This window comes from Castor canadensis, chromosome 7 (genome assembly GCF_047511655.1).
Source record: "Castor canadensis chromosome 7, mCasCan1.hap1v2, whole genome shotgun sequence".
Lineage (NCBI taxonomy): Eukaryota > Metazoa > Chordata > Mammalia > Rodentia > Castoridae > Castor > Castor canadensis.
In genome coordinates, this window is record NC_133392.1 from 136,877,405 (window position 1) to 136,898,018 (window position 20,614).

Here is a 20,614-nt window from a genome sequence, read left to right on the forward strand (position 1 = left end):
CAGAATGATCTTGAGTTCAAGGCCAGCCTGGGCTACATAGTAAGACCCTGTCTCAAAAAAAAAAAAAAAAAGGGAGGGGGAATAGAGAAAAAGTAATACATTTAACCATTTGGGAGGTGGTTGATGAGCTCAAAATATCATGGGGTTACTGTGGTGAGAAGAAAAAGAAGTGATCATTGAGGGATGCTTGAACTAGAGATTTGAGATGGTGTAGTTACTGGCAATAGGAAAGGAAGTGGTGACCACATGTCAGGGAGGATGGAGGTATGGGAAACTAAAATGGGACAGAAGGAAAGATTGTTACAGGTGGGGTCAAGAACTAACAGTGTGGTAGGCGGGTATTATGATCGAGTTATGTCAGAAACATGGACAGACATGCCTGTATCTTTCCACATGTCAAAATTTATTGAATAGCAATAAATTCACAAGTTATATTCACTTCATTGGCATTAATTCACCAAGTACTACTGATGTCACTTGGTAGCTGTGAGCCATTGGCAAACAAGTTCTTTTTATTCCAATCTTAATTACTAACATTAACTCAGATCACACATCACACTTCACAATATTATATAGGTTACAGTGTTGTTGAGGCTCAGTGGTGTCACAATCAGTGTGGATTCAAGGCTGAAGGCTGCTTCTGAGTCAGGATGACAGTGATTCAAGTGGGTCATATCAAATATAGGGATCATGCTGATCTGCAACCTTGGGACAGAGGTGGGAATTCATTTCCTATCAATCCATGACTCATGACTGGATGGTCTGATGACCAGTCGGTGGGTGCTGCTGTACCCATGTAAGGTATCCCTTCTTTTACACAATCCAGGTGAGGGGGTTGCATCATTCTTTGATCTGGTGTGTTGGATGAGTTCATGGGCCTTGGTTTTCTAATGAGGGCTTGATATGCCCATGTGTCCATGTGTTCCTGATTTTGTTTGATAAATTCATAGGTGGCAATCTTTTATTTGTGTCAATAAATTATCAGTTGGCCTCGTAGTTTATGCTAGACAGATGGTGGTTATTTGCACAAAAAAGATGTAGTCATTCTGCCTCAGCATTTACACTCAAAATGGAGGGAATTGTTGTATAAAATGAGGTCACTCAGGGCAAGGCACAGTCTGAAAGCTGTTGTTCTATGCAATATTGAGTAAGTTTGGAGCAGGGTACAACCTGACTTCCACAGAGGGTCCATCCCACGGATGTGGATGTTGAATGATGGATGAACAGAAGCAGATGTGGAAAGCAGCTAATAATGAGAGAGTAATGGTTTACCAAAAAGATCAGATGTAACAGTATTTAGTAGGTGTGTTAAAGGATAGGGTTAGCAGATGTCAAAGAAGCTAGAGGGGTTGGGGATGTGGCTCAGTGACAAAGCATTTTCCTAACATGTATGAGGCCACGGGTTCCAAGATATGGGGGACAACATCAGGGATTTTGAAGAAAGATGTTGCTGCCCACTGGTTGGTTTGATATAGATATTTTAATATTGTAATTTTTAAAATATCTTAATCTGTTCAGGAAGTGTTAAGCAGGGATAAAATTAAGAAAAAAATACAGGGGGGAGAAATGACCCAAGCCTTGTATGCACATATGAGTAATAAAATAATAAAAAAAAAATATATAGGGCTGGTGGAGTGGCTCAAGCAGTAAGAGTGCCTGCCTAGCAAGCAAAGAGTGAGTTCAAACCCAAGTACTGCCAAAAAAAAAGAAAAAAGAAAAAATATTCTTCCTGTGATTTGTGTTTGTAAATTATTAATGTATATATACACGCACATATGTGCACACAAAGACTTTTTTCTTTTCCAATAAAGAGTGAACCCACTCAAGCCTAAAACTGATTTTATACAGCTACAACAAACCTGTGTTCCTAAGGGGTTTCAAAATAAAATCGGTTAAGAATGCATGTTTTTGAAATCGGTGAGATTTTCTCTAACTTCATTGACCTAGCACGAAGTAGGATAGAATGGAGACGTTCAATTTATAACTGAACCAGAGAACATCTGTTTTTCTGGGCAAGAATAGCAGATTGATCTTAGAAGCAATTAAGAAAAGAGCCTCCAACCCCTCTCCCTACGAGCTGATAGGGCCCTGGTTATTTGCTTCCACAGGAAAAAAGCCTTGGCATGCCCATTCAAATTTCTCCCAGCAAATCACGATGGCCCGCAGGAACTTCTTCTCCGCTCATTGGCCAAATGGAAACTTCAACTCCTCCCTTCCTCCCGCCTCTCATCCGGGAGCCAATAGGAAAGATTTACGGTCCGTAACTTTATGGCATCAAGTACTGTACTTCCAATTGGCTACTGGAGTTGTCGATCCAGGGATAGGCGGGGCCGTGCCAAGCTGGCCTATATAAAGAGAGGACAAAGGCGGCCCGCCGCCTGTGTCATCCGCCATTTTGTGCGAAGCAAGGTGGCCTCCACGTTCCCTGAGCGTCTTCTTCGCTTCTGCCTCGACCGCCCCTTGACCACAGACATGTCTCGGGATCGGTTCCGGAGTCGCGGCGGTGGTGGTGGCGGCTTCCACCGGCGCGGAGGAGGAGGTGGTCGCGGCGGCCTCCACGACTTCCGCTCTCCACCGCCCGGCATGGGCCTCAATCAGAACCGCGGGCCCATGGGCCCGGGCCCAGGCGGTCCCAAACCCCCGATCCCGCCGCCGCCTCCGCACCAACAGCAGCAGCAGCCTCCGCCTCAGCAGCAGCCTCCGCCGCAGCAGCCCCCGCCGCACCAGCAGCCGCCGCCGCACCAACCGCCCCATCAGCAGCCGCCGCCGCCGCCGCAAGACTCGTCCAAACCGGTGGTGCCTCAGGGGCCCGGCCCCACTCCCGGAGTAGGCAGCGCCCCGCCGGCCTCGGGCTCGGCTCCTCCCGCCACTCCTCCGACCTCCGGTGCTCCTCCGGGCCCAGGACCCACCCCGACCCCGCCGCCCGCCGTCACCTCGGCCCCTCCCGGGGCGCCTCCGCCCGCGCCGCCGAGCAGCGGGGTCCCGACCACCCCGCCCCAGGCTGGGGGCCCGCCGCCTCCGCCCGCGGGGGGCCCAGGTCCGGGGCCTAAGCAGGGTCCCGGCCCCGGCGGCCCGAAAGGCGGGAAGATGCCCGGTGGGCCGAAGCCCGGTGGCGGCCCGGGCCTGAGCGCGGCCGGCGGCCACCCGAAGCCGCCCCACCGAGGCGGCGGGGAGCCCCGCGGGGGCCGCCAGCACCACCCACCCTACCACCCGCAGCACCACCAGGGACCTCCGCCCGGCGGGCCCGGCGGCCGCAGCGAGGAGAAGATCTCGGACTCGGAGGTGAGTGTCTCCAGGAGCGACGCGTCCGTTCCCCTAAGATGGCGGCGCCCCCTTCCCCAGGCCGCCGCGCGGGCCTCCATTTTGTCGGCGGCCGGAAGAGCGCCTGCGCGCGCTCGGGGGCGGGGCGGCCCGGGAGCTGCGGCGTACGAACCGCGGAGGTGGCGGGAGGCCCGCGGGTCCGGTCTCCACTCCCGTCCGCCGTGGACGTGTTGCTTGGTGCTTGGGGTTCCGGAGGTGTGCCGTGTGTCCGTCAGAGCGTTCCGGGTGATGACGGACGTTAGGACTAGTGGTCGTGTTGGAAATCCCGCCAAGGGGTGAGCCTGATTGCCTTTAAATGGAACCGAAAAGCAATCGAGAAAGGCAAAAGATAAGCTTGGGGTTTCTGTACTTCTCGCTGATGTGTGAAAATTCCCTTCCTTCTTCATTAGGGGTTTAAAGCCAACTTATCTCTCCTGAGGAGGCCTGGAGAGAAAACCTACACACAGCGCTGTCGATTGTTTGTTGGGAATCTACCTGCTGATATCACAGAGGATGAATTCAAAAGACTATTTGCTAAATACGGAGAACCAGGAGAAGTTTTTATCAATAAAGGCAAAGGGTTCGGATTTATTAAACTTGTGAGTGTAATTGGTTTTTTCCCTCAATACTGGGGCTTGAACATGGGGCAAGTGCTCTACTACCACTTGAGCCCAATTGTTGGATTTTGGTATAGTGTCGAACGGTGAGGATTTCGTTCTTTGTATTTTGCAACAGATGAAGGATTGTTTTTTAAACCCGGGAGAATAAGTTAGTCTTCACAGTTTTCAGTTTTATTACATAAAGATACACCTGCTGGATAGTGTCTTTCTTAGGGGTGGATGTCAGGCAAGGCATTAAACTGCTTTAGTGGTGTCAAGGGGGGCTTCCTGAACTGCTTGAACTGAGCTGAAGAAAACAGGAGAATGTTTACGAAAATTGACAGTAAGCATTAGGCAATTTTGAAGTTGGTAATTGAGTGTCTCCGATATTTACAGGAATCCAGAGCCTTGGCTGAAATTGCCAAAGCTGAACTTGATGATACACCCATGAGAGGTAGACAGCTTCGGGTTCGATTTGCCACACATGCTGCTGCCCTTTCTGTTCGTAATCTTTCACCTTATGTTTCCAATGAACTGTTGGAAGAAGCCTTTAGCCAATTTGGTCCTATTGAAAGGGCTGTTGTAATTGTGGATGATCGCGGGAGATCTACAGGAAAAGGCATTGTTGAATTTGCTTCTAAGCCAGCAGCAAGGAAAGCATTTGAACGCTGCAGTGAAGGTGTTTTCCTACTGACAACGTAAGTTGTCTTGGGCTAATTCTAATTTATTTATTAACTTGTGATGTTGCAATAAAACTGGAATAAAGTTAAGGTGGAACCATTTTTGTTATTAGAACTCCTCGTCCAGTCATTGTGGAACCACTTGAACAATTAGATGATGAAGATGGTCTCCCTGAAAAACTTGCACAGAAGAATCCAATGTATCAAAAGTAAGCTTGATTAAATTTTTTGGCAGCTTTTAATGTAAGCGTAAAAGAATTTGTTCTAGTGACTTTTCCAGTTTTGCTTAAGATAGATTCCTCTCCCCCTCCTCCCCCATAATTGATTAAAGGGCCTTGCTCATGCTAGATAGACACTGTATCACTGAGCTACATTGCCAGCTCCACAAAATTTCTTTGACAGGAATATGCCTTTAAGTTTATTTTGAATATGCTTAATAATGTCGGTCTCAGAGTTTGAGACTATCTTAAAGTGATTTTCTGAGATGGCTACATTTCATATGCGGTCGTGTTGATGCTTACAATTGTGTGAGTGGTGCTTCCCCACCCCAACCCCACTGGAGTTTGAACTTAGCCATACTCTTGCTAGGTAGGTGCTGTACCTCTTGAGTCATACCTCCAGCCCTTTTTGGTCTGGTAATGTTTGAGATATTTCCCAGGCTGGCCTGGACTGGACTATGATTCTCCTCCCTTAGCTGGGATGACTAGTGGGTACCACCCCACTCAGCTATTGGGGACATGGGGTCTCTTGCCTGACTGGCAAAACTGACTCTGGATTTTAGCCTCCCAAGTAGCTAGGATTACAGGTTTGAGCCACCATGCTTGGTTTCTTAGGTAAAAAAATTTTTTTTTTCCCAGACTGTGGTATGAACTGAGGGCCTACACCTTGAGCCACTTCACCAGCCCTTTTTTGTGGGTTTTTTGTTGTTTTGTTTTGGGTTTTTTTTTTTTTTTTTTTTTTTTTTTTGAAATAGGGTCTCTTGAACTATTTGCCTAGGCTAGCTTTGAACTGGGATCTTCCTGATCTCTGCCTCCAGAGTAGCTGAGATTATAGTCATGAGCCACCGGTAAACAGCTCTAGAAAGATTTTTTGGTGGATGAAAAAAATAAGCCTGGGTAAGAAATTCAGCTAGAGGAAACCAATTAGGAAATGAGGACAGTAAAACTTACATTCTACCACTGTCATTTTGAAAAAGCATTTATTTTGCAGTATGATTTTTCAGTCCTTATTAAGTTGATAGTGTTTGGGTTAATTACTCCCTTTTTAGGTTACATGTTTGTTAATAGAAGTATAAAGAACAAAACAAATAAGCAAAGGGTACAGGGCAATGGAAAGGTATAGTAAGAAAGATGAGGTTGAAGAGACAGGGTGAGTAAAGTATGGCAAAGTTGAGAACATTGTTTTGTTTTCTTACAAAGATCATTTGGGGACCACACTCAAAGATACATTCGTTAGTGTGTTTGTTTTGTTTTTTGGTACTGACCTTGAACTCAGAGCCTTCACCTTGAGCCACTCCACCAGCCCTATATTTGTGATGAGTTTTTCAAGGTAGAGGAACTATTTGCCTGGGTTGCTTTTGAAACACGATCCTCTAGATCTCTCCCTCCTGAGTAGCTAGGATTACAGGTGTAAACCACCAGCACCCAGCTAGTTACTGTATCATTCTTAGAGTATTTAATTTGCTGTGGAGCTCTTTTATGTGAACTAAGGTGGTTTTTACAAAAACCTTTTGATACTCCTTACAAGTGATGCTCTAGAAGCTGGGTGTGGTGGCACATTCTGTCATCTCAGTGCTCAGAAGCTAAAGCAGGAGGATAGCAAATTCAAGGCCATTATGGACTACATAGTGAGACCCTGACTCAAAATTTAACAAGTGATAGATAGGCAAGGGAAAGGACCAAAGTTGTTTTGTTCTCTTTTGTGGTGCTGCAGGTTGTACATGGGGTTAGTACATGCTATGCAAGTGCTCTGCCACTGAGCCACATTCCTAGCCCAGTGTGTAGAGGAATCAGGTAGTATTGCATTTACAGATTAGTTCACGTTTTAAATCTGTGTGTTGTCAGGGAGAGAGAAACACCTCCTCGATTTGCTCAGCATGGCACATTTGAGTATGAATACTCTCAGAGATGGAAGTCCTTGGATGAAATGGAAAAACAACAAAGGGAACAGGTTGAAAAAAACATGAAGGATGCAAAAGACAAATTGGAAAGTGAAATGGAAGATGCCTACCATGAGCATCAGGCAAACCTTTTGCGCCAAGGTAAAACTACCTGAGTTGTACTGGTAGAATTAGTTGCCTTTTGAACTTACCAGAACCTCAGTTAACGAAAATATAAAATAATTTGCAATGTTCAGATCTGATGAGACGCCAGGAAGAATTAAGACGCATGGAAGAACTTCACAATCAAGAAATGCAGAAACGTAAAGAAATGCAGTTGAGGTAAAATATTATTACTTTGAACCTTTATTACCACATTGATGTTCTGACATTTAGGAAACAAGTTGAGCTTGAGTGTAAGGTTTTCATTACTAAAGCTTATTTTTTTTTTTTTTTTTTTTTTTGCCAGAATGTTGCTATTAGAGTTCCTAGACTCTACAGGCTGTAACCCCTACTTTCTAAGATTCAGACAAACCACTACTAGCTTTTTTCAATCAAATTTTAAAAGATATGAATGACAGTTTGGTTTATATGCATGATAACTATTTCTAGGCAAGAGGAGGAACGACGTAGAAGGGAGGAAGAGATGATGATTCGCCAACGTGAGATGGAAGAACAAATGAGACGCCAAAGAGAGGAAAGTTATAGCCGAATGGGCTACATGGATCCAGTAAGTTAAGTTTTACTTAATCTAATTGGAGTTGTCTATAGAGTTTGTAGGTACCTAGGAAGAAATTTGACTGAAAGATAAAATTTCAAAGTGTAGTTATTACGGTTATTTCCCCCCCAGAGTTTGATTGCCATGAGTTTCTAGCTTCTATTTTTTCTGCTCCTGGGAAGGGCTGAAGGATTTCATTGGAACAGGAGAAATTTTACAGATTTTTTTTGATAATTAAATGTAGATAGTTTTCAGAAAATTGTTTTTTAAAATACTTTAACCAGGCACAGTGGTACATGTCTATAATCCCAGCTACTTGGGAGAGTCAGGGTTTGAGGCCAGCCTAGGCAAAAAAGTTAGCAGAACTTTATTCCTCAACCAATGGCTGGGTTTGGTGGTGTGCACCTGTCATCCCAGCAATGCAGGAGACATAGGATCCTGGTCTAGGCAAAAATGCAAGACTCCATTAAAAAAGAAACAACTAGAAAGTGCTGTGGGTGTGGCTCAAGTGGTAGGGTGTTTGCACTAAGCCCTGAGTTCAGACCTCATACAGCCAAAAAAGAAAAATACTTCGGTCGATAGAAAATGGTATTTGAGGCTTATAAAGTTTTATTTAGGTTTTAAATTTATTTGTACTCAAGAGTGGTTGGTGTCTGTAGAGCATAGGTAATAAAAAAATTTTTTTTCTTTCAGAGAGAGAGAGACATGAGAATGGGTGGTGGAGGAGCAATGAACATGGGAGGTAAGTGTGAAAATTAAATTAACAGTATCATAAGAGAACAGTATTCTGTTGGAGTTGTGACCATCATTTTTGTTTTCTAGATCCCTATGGTTCAGGAGGCCAGAAATTTCCACCTCTAGGTGGTGGTGGTGGCATAGGTTATGAAGCCAATCCTGGAGTTCCACCAGCAACCATGAGTGGTTCCATGATGGGAAGCGACATGGTAATGTATCCTGTGGGACGTAGTACAAAGGAAATTTCTTTTTCCTGACTTACATGTGTGTGCTTTTTAAAAAAGTAGGTGACTGGACCTGTTTTAGTACCCCTATCTTGTAAATATATAACATTGAGGAATACCTTGGCAATGTAGAACTGTGTGGTAACCTAAACAGATGGTTGCCAGCCAGGAGTCTGCTGTTAGTATGTGGAGTTATCTTTGGCAATGAGTAGATTGAGGTGTTTTTCATTTTATTGCTTATGCACTTTTGAACCTCCAGTGCATGGCATATCCAAATTCTAGATGTTAGATACTGCATGTGATTTTTCTACACCCGATTGAGGGTAATGAAATGGCAAGCTGTCATTCTAGAAGATGGTATTTGCCATAAGTAGGAATCAGACTTGCAGTTTGTAGCTTTAGACATGTGTTAGTGATGTGTAGGACTTTGACCTATGACCTATATTTGGTGTGGCTTCTATCCCATGAAAAGGGAACTGTTTAGTGTTTTGACTCGTCGTTTCCCACCTGTTGGGCCTGTCTGTAGGTGTACCTTTAAAATAAACTGAAGTCTTTTTGCTACAGGGTAGCAAAAGTCAACAATTTTAAGCATACTAATCGTGTGCATTTGATCTGAACCTTCTTGATTCTATCCTGTTTAGCTGTACAGGTAGCCTGTCAGGTGCTTAGAACAATCAAGTGAATTTTCCTTTGAGTGACTGACTGTATTAGGACTTTACAAATTCTCAGGACAGAATTTTGGTGGGTTTAGAGTGTATTTTTACAGCTGAATTGAATCCTACTAGTTCACCTATAGGACTTGATTCAAAGGAGATGCATTGTGTAGTTCATAAAATTCATTTCATACATAGAAACTTCAGGATTTAGTATGAGACCTCACTTAAAGTCTACCTCAGGCTTTTTGAGAATTAACATTACAACTGTAAATAGCTGTTGGGCTAAATACACTATAACTTTCATCGAATTTTAAAAATATGTGGGTGACATTTTGACTTATGTGCTTCCTGAAGACAAATTACTAGGTATGTATCAAATTTGTAAGCTCTAGTTTAGTATGATCCCACAGTTAAGGCTTTGCATGTCTTAGACATGTTTACATGTCTTAACAGCTTCCTTCGAAACTGTTGCTTAACAGTCCTGAAGCCTCCAAAATTTCCCTTTTGGCTCTTTGAGATACAAAGTGTAATGCATAAAAACTATGCAGTTTTTAAGGTTTTTCAAAAGTATAAAGAATTGAGATTTAGTCTTCTCAAGTAGACCTACAGTATTTTGTTTTTTAAAAAAATGTTAAAATTATGTATAGGAATAGTTAAACACTGATGCCGTTTTAGTTTACATTTCTCATTGGAGTAATACTTAGTAACTGGGCTATTGTAAATTGAATATGAAAGTGTAGGTTCTGTGTTTGCATATCTATAGAGTTGTGCTGTTTGGGTACATACATTCTATTTTAAGTTTAGAAGTACCTAAAATTACATGAAACAATGAAGTCACTGCTTTATTGCAGTCACTTTAAGCTTGGCATAAGGCTGATTTGGTAGATACCTAAAACATAAATTCATAGCAAAATGTGAGTGCACTTTTCAAACTTCTAAGGAGAGTTGTGCTGTTACAAAGGTGGGCTGTATGTTTAGTCAGTTTGCAGCAATGCAGAAACAGTATTGTGAACATAATTGTCTCTGGTTTTATAGTGATGGCTCTGAAGGTGTGGTATACCTGTGAGAATATGGCAACACAAGTTTTTTTGATCAAGTTACTGTGCCGGTTAAGTAACTAAATCTCTTAGTTTTTTGTGCTTTTTCTTTTTGTAGTCTGGTAGCATTTTATTAAGTTTCAACCTTTTAAGATTTCTGCAACTTTGCAGATGTGTCTTAAGATCTTGAAAAGCACAAGGTTTCTTATGCAGCACATGCCACTAACTGGTGAGTAGGTCTTTGTCACTTCATTGAGTGAATTGACTGTCTGGTTGGGCTTCTTAGGCTTACTTGGAGATTAAATTTTCTGTTCAGACCTTCAAGGAGAGTTTTGCAAGCGTATCAGTGGATTAATTTGATGTGAAATTTCTTAGAACTCATTTTGGAATGGATTTTCACATCTGCACTAATTCTTAAATTTTTTAGCACTACAGGGAAGATCTGTTCTTTGAAACAGGTGTATGAGAATGGCTCAAGTGGGAACATACCACAAGGCATGTATTATCGTAAACTAATTTTCAAATTACCCTTTTTTCCTTTCTATGTTCCCGGTACCTGTGGATCGACTCATTGGTGATTGTATCGACGAACGTTGACTACGGAACCTTCTAAAATATTTTCTTAACACACATGGACATCAACTACATATAATGAACTGTTAATTACTGTTCCAATAGCGTACTGAGCGCTTTGGGCAGGGAGGTGCTGGGCCTGTGGGTGGACAGGGTCCTAGAGGAATGGGGCCTGGAACTCCAGCAGGATATGGTAGAGGCAGAGAAGAGTATGAAGGTCCAAACAAAAAACCCCGATTTTAGATGTGATATCTAGGCTTTCATTCCAGTTTGTTTTTGTCTTTTCTTGTTTAGATACCACTTTTAAATTCTTGCATTTTAGTAAGAAAGCTACCTTTTTATGGATGTTAGCAGTTTATTGACCTGATATTTGTAAATGGTCTGTTTGGGCAGGTAAAATTATGTAATGGAGTGTTCAAAACAGGAAAAAAAAATTCCCTTTTTATTTCCTTTTTTTTTTTAACTGTATAATGTTCCTCAAGTTAATGGCAGTGTACCTTGTGCCACTGAATTTCCAAAGTGTACCAATTTTTTTTTTTACTGTGCTTCAAATAAATAGAAAAATAGTTCTACTATTGATCTTCAACTTTGCCATTCATGCTTCTATGCACATTAGGCTAGGTATTCCACTTTGAAAGCATGAGAGTGTCTAGGCCTGTGGATGGCATATGCCATTTCTGGGAAATGTATCTGGAAGCTAAGTAGTGCTTTCTACAAATAACTGCCCCCCTGTTTTAAGAAGAAATGCATCTTGAAGTAGTTCACGATTTGTTTGGCATTATAGGAGGAAGCAAGCTGGTGCTAAGTATTTTTAAATGGTTAATGTAAGCAAAGCTGAACTGTAAATCTTCATTCAGGAATATGTATTAAGATAATACAATGGGTGTAAACTATTGCTAGGGGGAGGAAGAATGGATCTTCAATGGCCCTATGATCTATCCTTTCCTTGAAAGTTTTTTGAAAAGTGGAAAGATCATTTTGTTGCATACCCCCAATTCTTGTTTTTAAAAGAACAAATCCCAAGCCCTACAAATGGCTTGTACTGGACTTTTACAATTGAATTAAAGATTGTTAAACATGAAGCCTTTTCATGTATTACTTGAAGTGATTTATAAAGATGGGGTTTAGTCTGAAAAATTCAACTTGAAAGTAAGGTTTAGTTAATTAAGTAGGTATAGCTCTATTTACATTTGTACTCTGTAACTTACATCTCCTTGTGCTACTTCTGTTGGGCAAATCTGTAGGACTATAAAAATACATTGGTTCTCAAGAGCTAGTAGTGACATTAATAGCAAATAGGTTGCAAATAACCATTCTTATAAACTTACCTGTTTTTACATCTTTTGTTTTTGACGTAGCACTAAATCTGGAGAGAGTGGTTCATGCTACACAGTACAAATACCCCTTCCTCCCACCGTAAAGCTTTGGCATGTTTCGATGGCGTTGTCAGTTACTTGTCAACTTCATTGAATCTCCTTGCATTAGAACAAGAGACTTTTTGACTCAATTTTAGATGTTTACTGTTGTCTGTTTAGTACAATGGAGCATGATTTCTTTCCCAGTGTAAATACGTTAGAGGAACAAGTTCCTAACAGTAGGTAAAGTAATTGAATGGTTTGGCTTTGTTCTTAGTTATGTTTCCATTCCAGTTTGACTATGGAATGTCTTCATCTTTCACCTCTGTTCTTGTTGCTAATTGGCAAAAGAAAAATTCTAAAACAAGCCTTTAACATGCTGAAGATTAGTATTGTGCCTGAGTACAAAAGGAGACATTGTTGAAACAACTGAGTACTTTCTGCATAGGAAAACAGGGTAGTTTAAATAAAATACTAGTGGAATGTAAAAGCATGTCACCAAATTCTGGTGGTGTGAATGACAGGTATATGGTGTGCTAAGTAAGGGAAAGAATCTCCTTAGAAGATAGACTCATTTTTATTCACCAACACACTTGTAAATGGGTACTTCTACCATATTACATCAGTGAGAAAGTTTTGTCCCAAGACAAGTATTAATTGGTGATACCTAATGAGATTTTCTGTATGGAAACAAGGGTCTTGATTTGAAAGGAGTCCATTACAATTTGGTTGAATTGTACAGTAGGGATTCTAATGATAAGAAGTTTAGGGGTGTTCATGGGACACCCACAGGGTGGACTGGAATGTATGTGGGTGGGGGCTGGAGGGGAAGTGGGAAAATCTGCCTATAAAATTAATGTTTCAGTTTATTTTTCAGATTTACATGCCTTTCTTTATAAGGGATGCTGGCACAGACCCCTAAAATAAGCTTTTGGTAGTAATGTACCTTTGAAGAATGGTGAAGGATGCTAATGGATAATCTGCTGAAAGTTGTGGCTCTTGATAGCCTTATGTGGGCTGTAGAATTGCTAAACGTTGTTTAGCAAATGTTTAGTTTCAACTGACATGACTTTCATCACTGAAACAGCAGTGTACCAAGGGTTGTAAGACATTCAAATGTATATGATAGTTTTTAGCCAAAGGTGAATTGAAATCATCTTGTTGAGTAGTTTCCTAAAAGTTAATAATGAATCTTAGGGTGGGAAAGGGAAGTATTTCAGCTATTTTTCTCATTTAAAAAAGAACACTTGGCCCTATTTCTTCCTCTTCACATTCTTACATAATTTTAAGAGGAACACTCGTTTTTAGAACTAGCATATTTAGTAGGAATCCTACAAGCTTAAACCATTGGCTCACATTGTTTAGTGAAACCATAATCCTTTCTGCCTAGAAAATTAAACTCCCAATAAGTATTTTAAAACCCACCACTCTATAGATGTGTTACACCCCTAATATAAACAGATAATAATTTGGGAAAGTGTAATGTTACGCCTGTGCAATTTTTGTAAGTGGCATATTATGGCAGATAAAAATTTAGATACTTGGCTTGGGTAAGCCACAAAGTTGTGGCGAAATGTTTTGTGGTGTTCTTGGACTGCAATTATGCACTATTAAAGTAGTGGCCTGCTACATAACTGCATTTAGCCAGCATTTCTGCAGTGCGTAACTGTGAGGAACGTAGTACCGCAAATGGCAATGGACATTAGGACCCGGATGTAGTATTCCTGCTTGCTCCAAGATTCTCATTGCCGACTGCATACAGGTAGGTAAAAGCAATATAATCTAACTTGGTGACTTGCTATGTACTTTTATTCCGTGGGCATTCTGACATCACACTTCTGACAATGAAATTACAGTGCAGCACCTAACACTGTATGGAAAGCTAGCTTATATCAAAACTGTGTGGGTTTGGGGTTAAAGCTGTAATTTGTTAGGCAGAATTCAGTGCTCAAGATAAAAAGTGCACACTTGATTCTTCTGTACATCTTGACTCAGTTGTGTGGTTTTCTTTAGTTGCATTATAACTGAAGATAACATGGTGTGGGGGGAGAGGGAACCAAACTACTGGGAAACCAGGGTGCTTTTAGCACCTTGATATGGACTGCATAGTATGTGATATAGTCTCAATTGTTGCAAACTGAGCTGCCCATAGGTAAGCAGTGTCTAATTCATTATGCAATCTTGGTAATTCTTCAGCTTGAGTGAATTAAGAGAAAACAGGATTTTTGGTTTTTTGTAATATGATTGGAAATTTTTTTCAAACATGGGCTTCATGGGAACACCTTATGTTACTAACTTGGGCTTAGATGGGAATCTAATGTGAGTAGTTCAAGTTATGTGAATGGTCTAAATATGTATAAACTTGGGGGGAGAGTGGTGTGAAACATGGACTTGCCTACAGTTCAATACATGTTGGGAGCCTTTCCCAATCATAAGACTTCGTCGTATTCTGTAGAATGACTGCATTTGTTCAGAGTAGCTTTTTGGACCTTGTTCCCTTAGCTTCAGGGATATGATATTACAGTCCAAAAGTTTAATTAGAAAAAGACATTAGTCTTTAAAAGCACTTTGTTTTGTTGCTTAGGACTTTTAGCCTTTGCATCGACTGTTGTTCCATACCTCAATTCAATTTAACTTTGATCTCTGAACTGGTTTTTAGCTAGCATGCATGAGAAACAGCTTTCATTTATAACGCTTTCTGCTCTGTAATTGGAAAGTTTGGTTTATTTTGCATAAATGCTGGTGAAAACTCTTCATGACTATCAGAATTTTCTTTGATTGTATCAAGAAAAATGGCTTGCTCTTTGGCAAGCAAGTCACAGGGTGGGGACACATTTGTACTCTTAATATGTAGTCCATTCAAGCAAGCAACTTTTGACTCTTCTGAAAGATGAAGAAGCAAATGGTGACTAGTTTAGCTCTTCCATAAATACAATGCAGATCAAATAATGCTCAGCTTAGTGACGTATCACTAACCTGCATAGAACCCTGATGGGGGGGGGAGTATCCTGTGTCATAATCCATTAAATCGGTGGCCAATGCTTGCTACCGTGGCTTAGTGATTTGAGTATTGAGAAAAAAATTCAGGCCTATTGCATACTAGTCAGTAACAATTCTCAAGAGAATGTACTTGGTATAATATATGGACATAAACATCATTGGGGTGGGGAGGCTTATTTTGCTTTTGCTCTGCTTCAAGATTAGGCTTTTGCACTTCAGAACAAAAAAACCATTGACTTAAGTTGATTCTTACTAGTTTTAATTTGTATGCAGCTGTAAATTGTGAATCTTAGTACAGTGGGTTTGTTAAAAACCACTCAATCAAAAAGCTGGGAATTAAGCCGGGTTCAGTAATGATGCTATATACTGAGGTGCTTGCATTGTATTTCATAATCTTTTATTGTTAACTAAAATTATTATTTTCAACGAGAACAATCTTGAGTTCAGAGGTGTGATGCCAGAATGTGTTTTCGTACTGTTAGGCCCTTGGAACAGATACTGGTGCTTTCTGAAAGATGAAAGAAATGCAATGGGTACTCTTCACAAAAGGTTGCAAACCTATAAGAATGCATAATAGTCTCACTTTCCCTAATAAAGAGATGCGTGTGACTAGTTTTGGACTTTTAACCTTAATGGGGGTTGCATGTCTCCTATTGTTAATCATTGTTAGCTGCAGTGACATGATCCACAGTCCTGCATTCACAGCCTTTCCCTTAATAATTTTGGACAGGTTTTAGAGAGCTGGGGTGTTTGTTCTGGGCCTTTACTTGGTTTTGGCTTTAGCTGATAATGTTTCAGGGCTATCAGCTAGTGCAGTTCTCAAAGGGCTGCCTATTAGAGAAAGACTTAAGAGTATTTGACTGCTTCTAATCATCTGTCATTGCTGCTAGATAATGATTGGCAATTTTTAAGACTCAGCTGTGGGAATCTCACAGTTGCTGGTAACCATCAACCATAAAAAATGCTGCTTTTGAACACCAGTGCTGAAAAGGGGTTTTTTTTGTTGTTGTTTTTGTTTTTCAATGGTGAAAAAGGGGGCTTGACATAGAATAGGACAAGGATAATCTGGAGAATGGGGGAAGAATGCAAAACAATATAGTATCCCTTATGGATGGTACATGTGCAACAGGGAATTCTATTTCATATACCCGTCTCAGTAGTGATACAGGGAGAAAGAAAAACCTGGAACTTGATTAAGGCTGAGCTTTCTGTTTGTTGTGCACTGTGCCAGGTATATATTGAAGGTGAATGTCTTTTCCCTTAGAAAAAGTTGGGTTCCTTGCTGTCCCAGTAAGGCATAGCTTCCCTACCCTAACTTAAAACTCACTGAGACGAGGGGAAAGAGTGAGGCAAATATGTAGGATTGCAGATAAAGAACTGCAGTGTTGTGTGCTGTACGAAGGGGGTAAAGCACTCTTGGACTCATACTGAAGGTGGTTAGCCCACTTGAGAATGGAAGGTATACTTGAATTAGGGGGCAGGGTATGTGATTTCATATGAAAAGAGCTGATAAAACCACCTGGTAAGGTAAAGGTTGTCACATACCTTCACATAAGGGATAGTATATTTTGGATTGCAGTCAAACTTCCTTGTGCTCAGACTGGTGAAAATAGGAGTTAGGCTTTTGCATTTTAAAGAAGTTACAGTTTTCCTTCTAATTCTAGTGTCATTATTTACATAAAGAATAATTTTAGATTTTTTTTTCCCCGTGAAGTTCTTCCTATTTTTTTATGCTATAACATCCCAATCTTTGTCTCTGGAATTTTACTCTTTAAATTTTGAGGTTAACTAGCATTTTCAAGCCTTTCTGTAACTTTATCTTTTTATATTAACTTTCTCTTATTATTCTTTAGGTAAGAATGATTGATGTTGGCTGACACTGGAGTGCTCATTGACTTGAAGTAAGTATCCTTAGAAATCTTAATTTTTTTGTGTGTGGGACTGGGGTTTGAACTCAAATCTTAACCTCTGTGAGAAAAATCTTGGACTTGATTTTCTTTTCAGTGGTTAAAATTGTTTTACTATGTGAGGTGAAACTTGTTTGGTACCTAATGTTTACCTTTCCCAAAGGATTACCTCTTTAATTTTTGTTCTTGAAAATTTTGTGAGGTCTGGAAGTATACAGCATATTAGTAGAGTGCTTACCTAGCATGCAAGAAGGCTGGGCTTTGATCCCCAGCACCAAAAGGAAAAAGTTGTGTAGTAAAGTATTTATAGGAAGAGTGTCAAACAAGAAGAATTTATTTTTTAAAAAGATACATAGTTAAGTAATGAAAACTACCAGCAGAAAAGAAAGCTTGTGTTAAATGGGAGATTTTCAGTACTCTAAATTCAGCTTAGCTTATAAGTCCATTGAAAAATCTCCATAAGATTATTTCACTGCTGTGCTCTGTGGAAAATTCCATTGACACACTTGGAAAAAAAAGTATCTATGTTTCTGTGCTCCTCCTCCCCCCGTCTTCTAGCCCCATGTGTTTGCTAGTGATGTACATACTTGATCTGTTAATGTCAGAATAAAACATACACTAAAAATTAATATGGTGTAATTTTTAATGAAACACTAATTATAGGTGGATACGGTATTCTCAAGACACCATTCAGCATAGACCAACCAAGAAGAAAAGAGCCACAAGTTTTAAGAGTGACAGTGTCTAGGTAAGTTGAATGATACTTTTAATTTTTTGGGCTGTCTTTAGGGGTGCTATATAAAAGAAAACAACCAAGCTGCCTTTTGGTGCTACATAAAAACTTTCATTAATTGCTATTAATACAATTCTAGATTAATACTAGGTTCAGTTGATACTGATAGTGTTTAAGAACTTGAAGTCATTCTGATTCCTTTTTTTAATTGGCAGGATCCAGGTGAGCTGTGTCCAGAAAACCTGTGAGGATGAGTACAAAGGAGGAATGAACAACTTATCTGCCATTAATAAAGATAATTTAAAAATTGATTGTCCTTTTCCGTTTTTTTGTTGGTGTGTGTGGTACTTGTTAGGCAAGCACTCTAGCACCTCCAGCCCTCAAAACAGTTCTTAAAAAGATGGGACTCATTTCCTGGTTTCAAACTTAAAGCAACATTAAGGGTTTGAATGTGAAACTTCCTAAAAGCCTAGAGTTGGAACTTGGTCCTCAGCACAGTTTCAGAGATGGGCTCTTGGGGAGAAGTGTGTAGATCATGAGGGCTCTGACCTCATCAGTGGTTTCATGTTGATGGATTTAAAAAAAAAAAAAATCATGGATTTTTGAATGAATTTAGGACTTGGTGGAAACTGGAAGGTGGGGTGTAGTTGAAGGACGCAGGTTTTGGGGGGGTGAGTTTTTGAAGGGCATAATCTTGCTCCCAATCCTTTTCTCTGACTTTCTCTATGCCTCCTCCTGTTCCCTATCTGGTAAGCAGCTTTGCAACACTATGCACTCCATTACATCCTCTCTGCCCTGATGCAGGCCCATAGCAATGAAGCCAACCAACTTTGGAAATAGCCAAAATCTTCCCATCTCTGAATTAAATATTTTTGTGTATTTCTGAGATGGATGTCTTACTGTATTGCCTAGACTGGCCTAGTAGAAAACCACCTGTGGAGAGCTGGGGCTCAGTGATGGCCGAGCATACACAAGGCCCTCGATTCAACCCTAGCACTGAAAGATATAGCCAGGTGTGTGGTGTATGTCTAATCTAGCGCTGAGGCAGGAGTTTGAGACCAAGGCGGGGGTGGCGGCTGGGTAGATAATGCTCAAAACAAGCGCTGGTGGAGTGGCTCAAGGTGTAGGCCGTGAGTTTAAAAAAAAGAAAAAGGATATGACATAAACAAGTGAGATTCAGAGGATCATTAGGGGAAAACTTGTATTCTAATACACTGGAAAATCTAAAATGGATCCACCGAAATTGAACCTAGGGCATAAACTACTTGGACATCTATAATGAGCAATCTGGTTGAACCAGTAAACAACAGTTTAGGATTAAATGGGTTCACTGCTAAGTTCTACCAGACCTTTGAAGTACACTTAAATTGTGTGCCAGTGCCTCACATCTATAATTCCAGCTACTCTTAAGAGGCAAAGTGATAACCAGGAGGATGGTGACTTGAAGCCAGCCAGTGCTGGTGAAGTAGCTCAAGGTGTAGGCTGTGAGTTCAAACCCTAGTACCACAAAAAAGAGCTGGAGATGGTAATGCAGGTGCCACACTCCAGGTATATGAGAAGCTTAAGTAGAGTCCAGGTCCTGGCTGTCATGGACCAAATGCAAAATGGGCTGGGGGCACGGCTCAGGTGGTAGAGCCCACCTAGCAAGCATAAGGCCCTGAGTTCAAACCCCAGTATTACTGCTTCCCCCACACCAAAATCAACTAGCATCAAAGCTGCTCAAGCTATTCCATAAAATAGAGAAGGAATGCTACCAACCTTGCTCCATTTAGCCAGTGTTCTCTGATGTGAAAACTGATAGGACACAACAATATGATCATATACCGATTTCCTTGATGAAAATAGACACAAAAAGTTTTCAAAATACTTGCAAGCTGAAGGTCTGGGGAGCTAGCTCAATGACAGTAATACCAGAGCATGCACAAGGCCTGGGTTCAATTCCTAGCACTGCAAAACAACCCCCAAATACTTTAAAACTGAATTCAACGTATTTAAAAGAGCAGATGGGGCCTGGTGACTCACCTGAAAACCCAGCAACTTGGGAGGCAGAGATCAGGAGGATTGCTATTTGAGGGGACTTGGGAAAGGAACTCGCTACACTTGGTTGGAATGCAAATTAGTGCAGCCACTCTGGAAATTAATATGGAGGTCCCTCAAAAAAACTAAAAAAGGAGCTACCATATGTTCCTGCTAATATAACTCCTGGGCATATCTCTGAAAGAATGCAACTCAGCATACGATAGAGACATCTGCATACTATATCGTTTATCATGGTACTATTCACAGTAGCCAAACTGAATCAGCCTAGCTGCCCAGCAATCAATGAATGGATAAATAAGATGTACACATGTATGGCGGAATATTTTTCAGCCATAAAGAAGAATAAAATTACATAGTTTGCAGGAAAAATGTATAGAACTGAAGATCATATTAACCCAAAAAATGTTTTCTCTCAGACTCTAGACCTAAAAAAAAAAATGACAGAATGTAAAAGGGGAATGGGGAACCAGTGGGAAGGGGAAAGATGAAAGGCAAGGGTGAATTTGATGGAAGTAACTTATGTGCATGTATGAAAATAGATGAAGCCCATTAAAATTGTAAAAAATAAGGGGATGGGAGGATAAAAAGTAATGGAGTAAATGTGATTAAACTATATTATATGCATGCATGGAAATAATACAATAGGATTCCTTTGTACAATCAAGTTACAGTAATTTAAAAAAGGGATCATGAGTTCAAGATTAGCCCAGGGCTGGGAGCATGGCTCAAATGGTAAAGCACCTGCCTAGCAAGCATGAAGTCCTGAGTTCAAAACTCAGTACTGAAAACAGAAGAACAAAAAAACCACCAGCCTGAACTCATAGGAGACCCTGTCTCAAAAATTCAAAAAGAGTAATTATTTGTCTTTTATTTTTTGGTGGTACTGTGGTTTGGATTTTGTCCATGTGGGGCAGACACTAAAGAATAATTTTTGTCTCAGAATTTATCAATATTTCACT

The 20,614-nt window shown here is 40.7% G+C and overlaps 1 protein-coding gene across 3 annotated transcripts; it reads left to right on the forward strand.

The window, feature by feature from the left end:
* The first annotated feature begins 2,368 nt into the window (after positions 1–2,368).
* Sfpq (splicing factor proline and glutamine rich) lies at positions 2,369–17,926 on the forward strand. 3 transcript variants are annotated; one of them, XM_074080604.1, is made up of 13 exons: positions 2,370–3,282; positions 3,711–3,899; positions 4,296–4,597; positions 4,693–4,788; positions 6,643–6,839; positions 6,935–7,019; positions 7,290–7,407; positions 8,089–8,137; positions 8,218–8,339; positions 10,726–13,737; positions 16,829–16,876; positions 17,546–17,630; positions 17,831–17,926. In XM_074080604.1, the coding sequence occupies exons 1-10, from the start codon at positions 2,473–2,475 to the stop codon at positions 10,861–10,863; spliced, it is 2,106 nt and encodes a 701-aa protein (XP_073936705.1). In that variant the 5' UTR covers positions 2,370–2,472; the 3' UTR covers positions 10,864–13,737; positions 16,829–16,876; positions 17,546–17,630; positions 17,831–17,926. The 3 variants fall into 3 exon arrangements, with proteins under 3 accessions (XP_020015232.1, XP_073936705.1, XP_020015231.1); XM_020159643.2 differs by lacking the exon at positions 10,726–13,737 and having other exon boundaries at positions 2,369–3,282; XM_020159642.2 differs by having other exon boundaries at positions 10,726–16,876.
* The last annotated feature ends 2,688 nt before the right edge of the window (positions 17,927–20,614 follow it).

Coding starts and splice junctions, on each gene's coding strand:
- Sfpq (XM_020159642.2), top strand. CDS start 2,473: ATGTCTCGGGATCGGTTCCGGAGTCGCGGCGGTGGTGGTGGCGGCTTC. Junction 3,283..3,710: donor AGAAGATCTCGGACTCGGAG/GTGAGTGTCTCC, acceptor CTTCTTCATTAG/GGGTTTAAAGCCAACTTATC. Junction 6,840..6,934: donor GGCAAACCTTTTGCGCCAAG/GTAAAACTACCT, acceptor TGCAATGTTCAG/ATCTGATGAGACGCCAGGAA.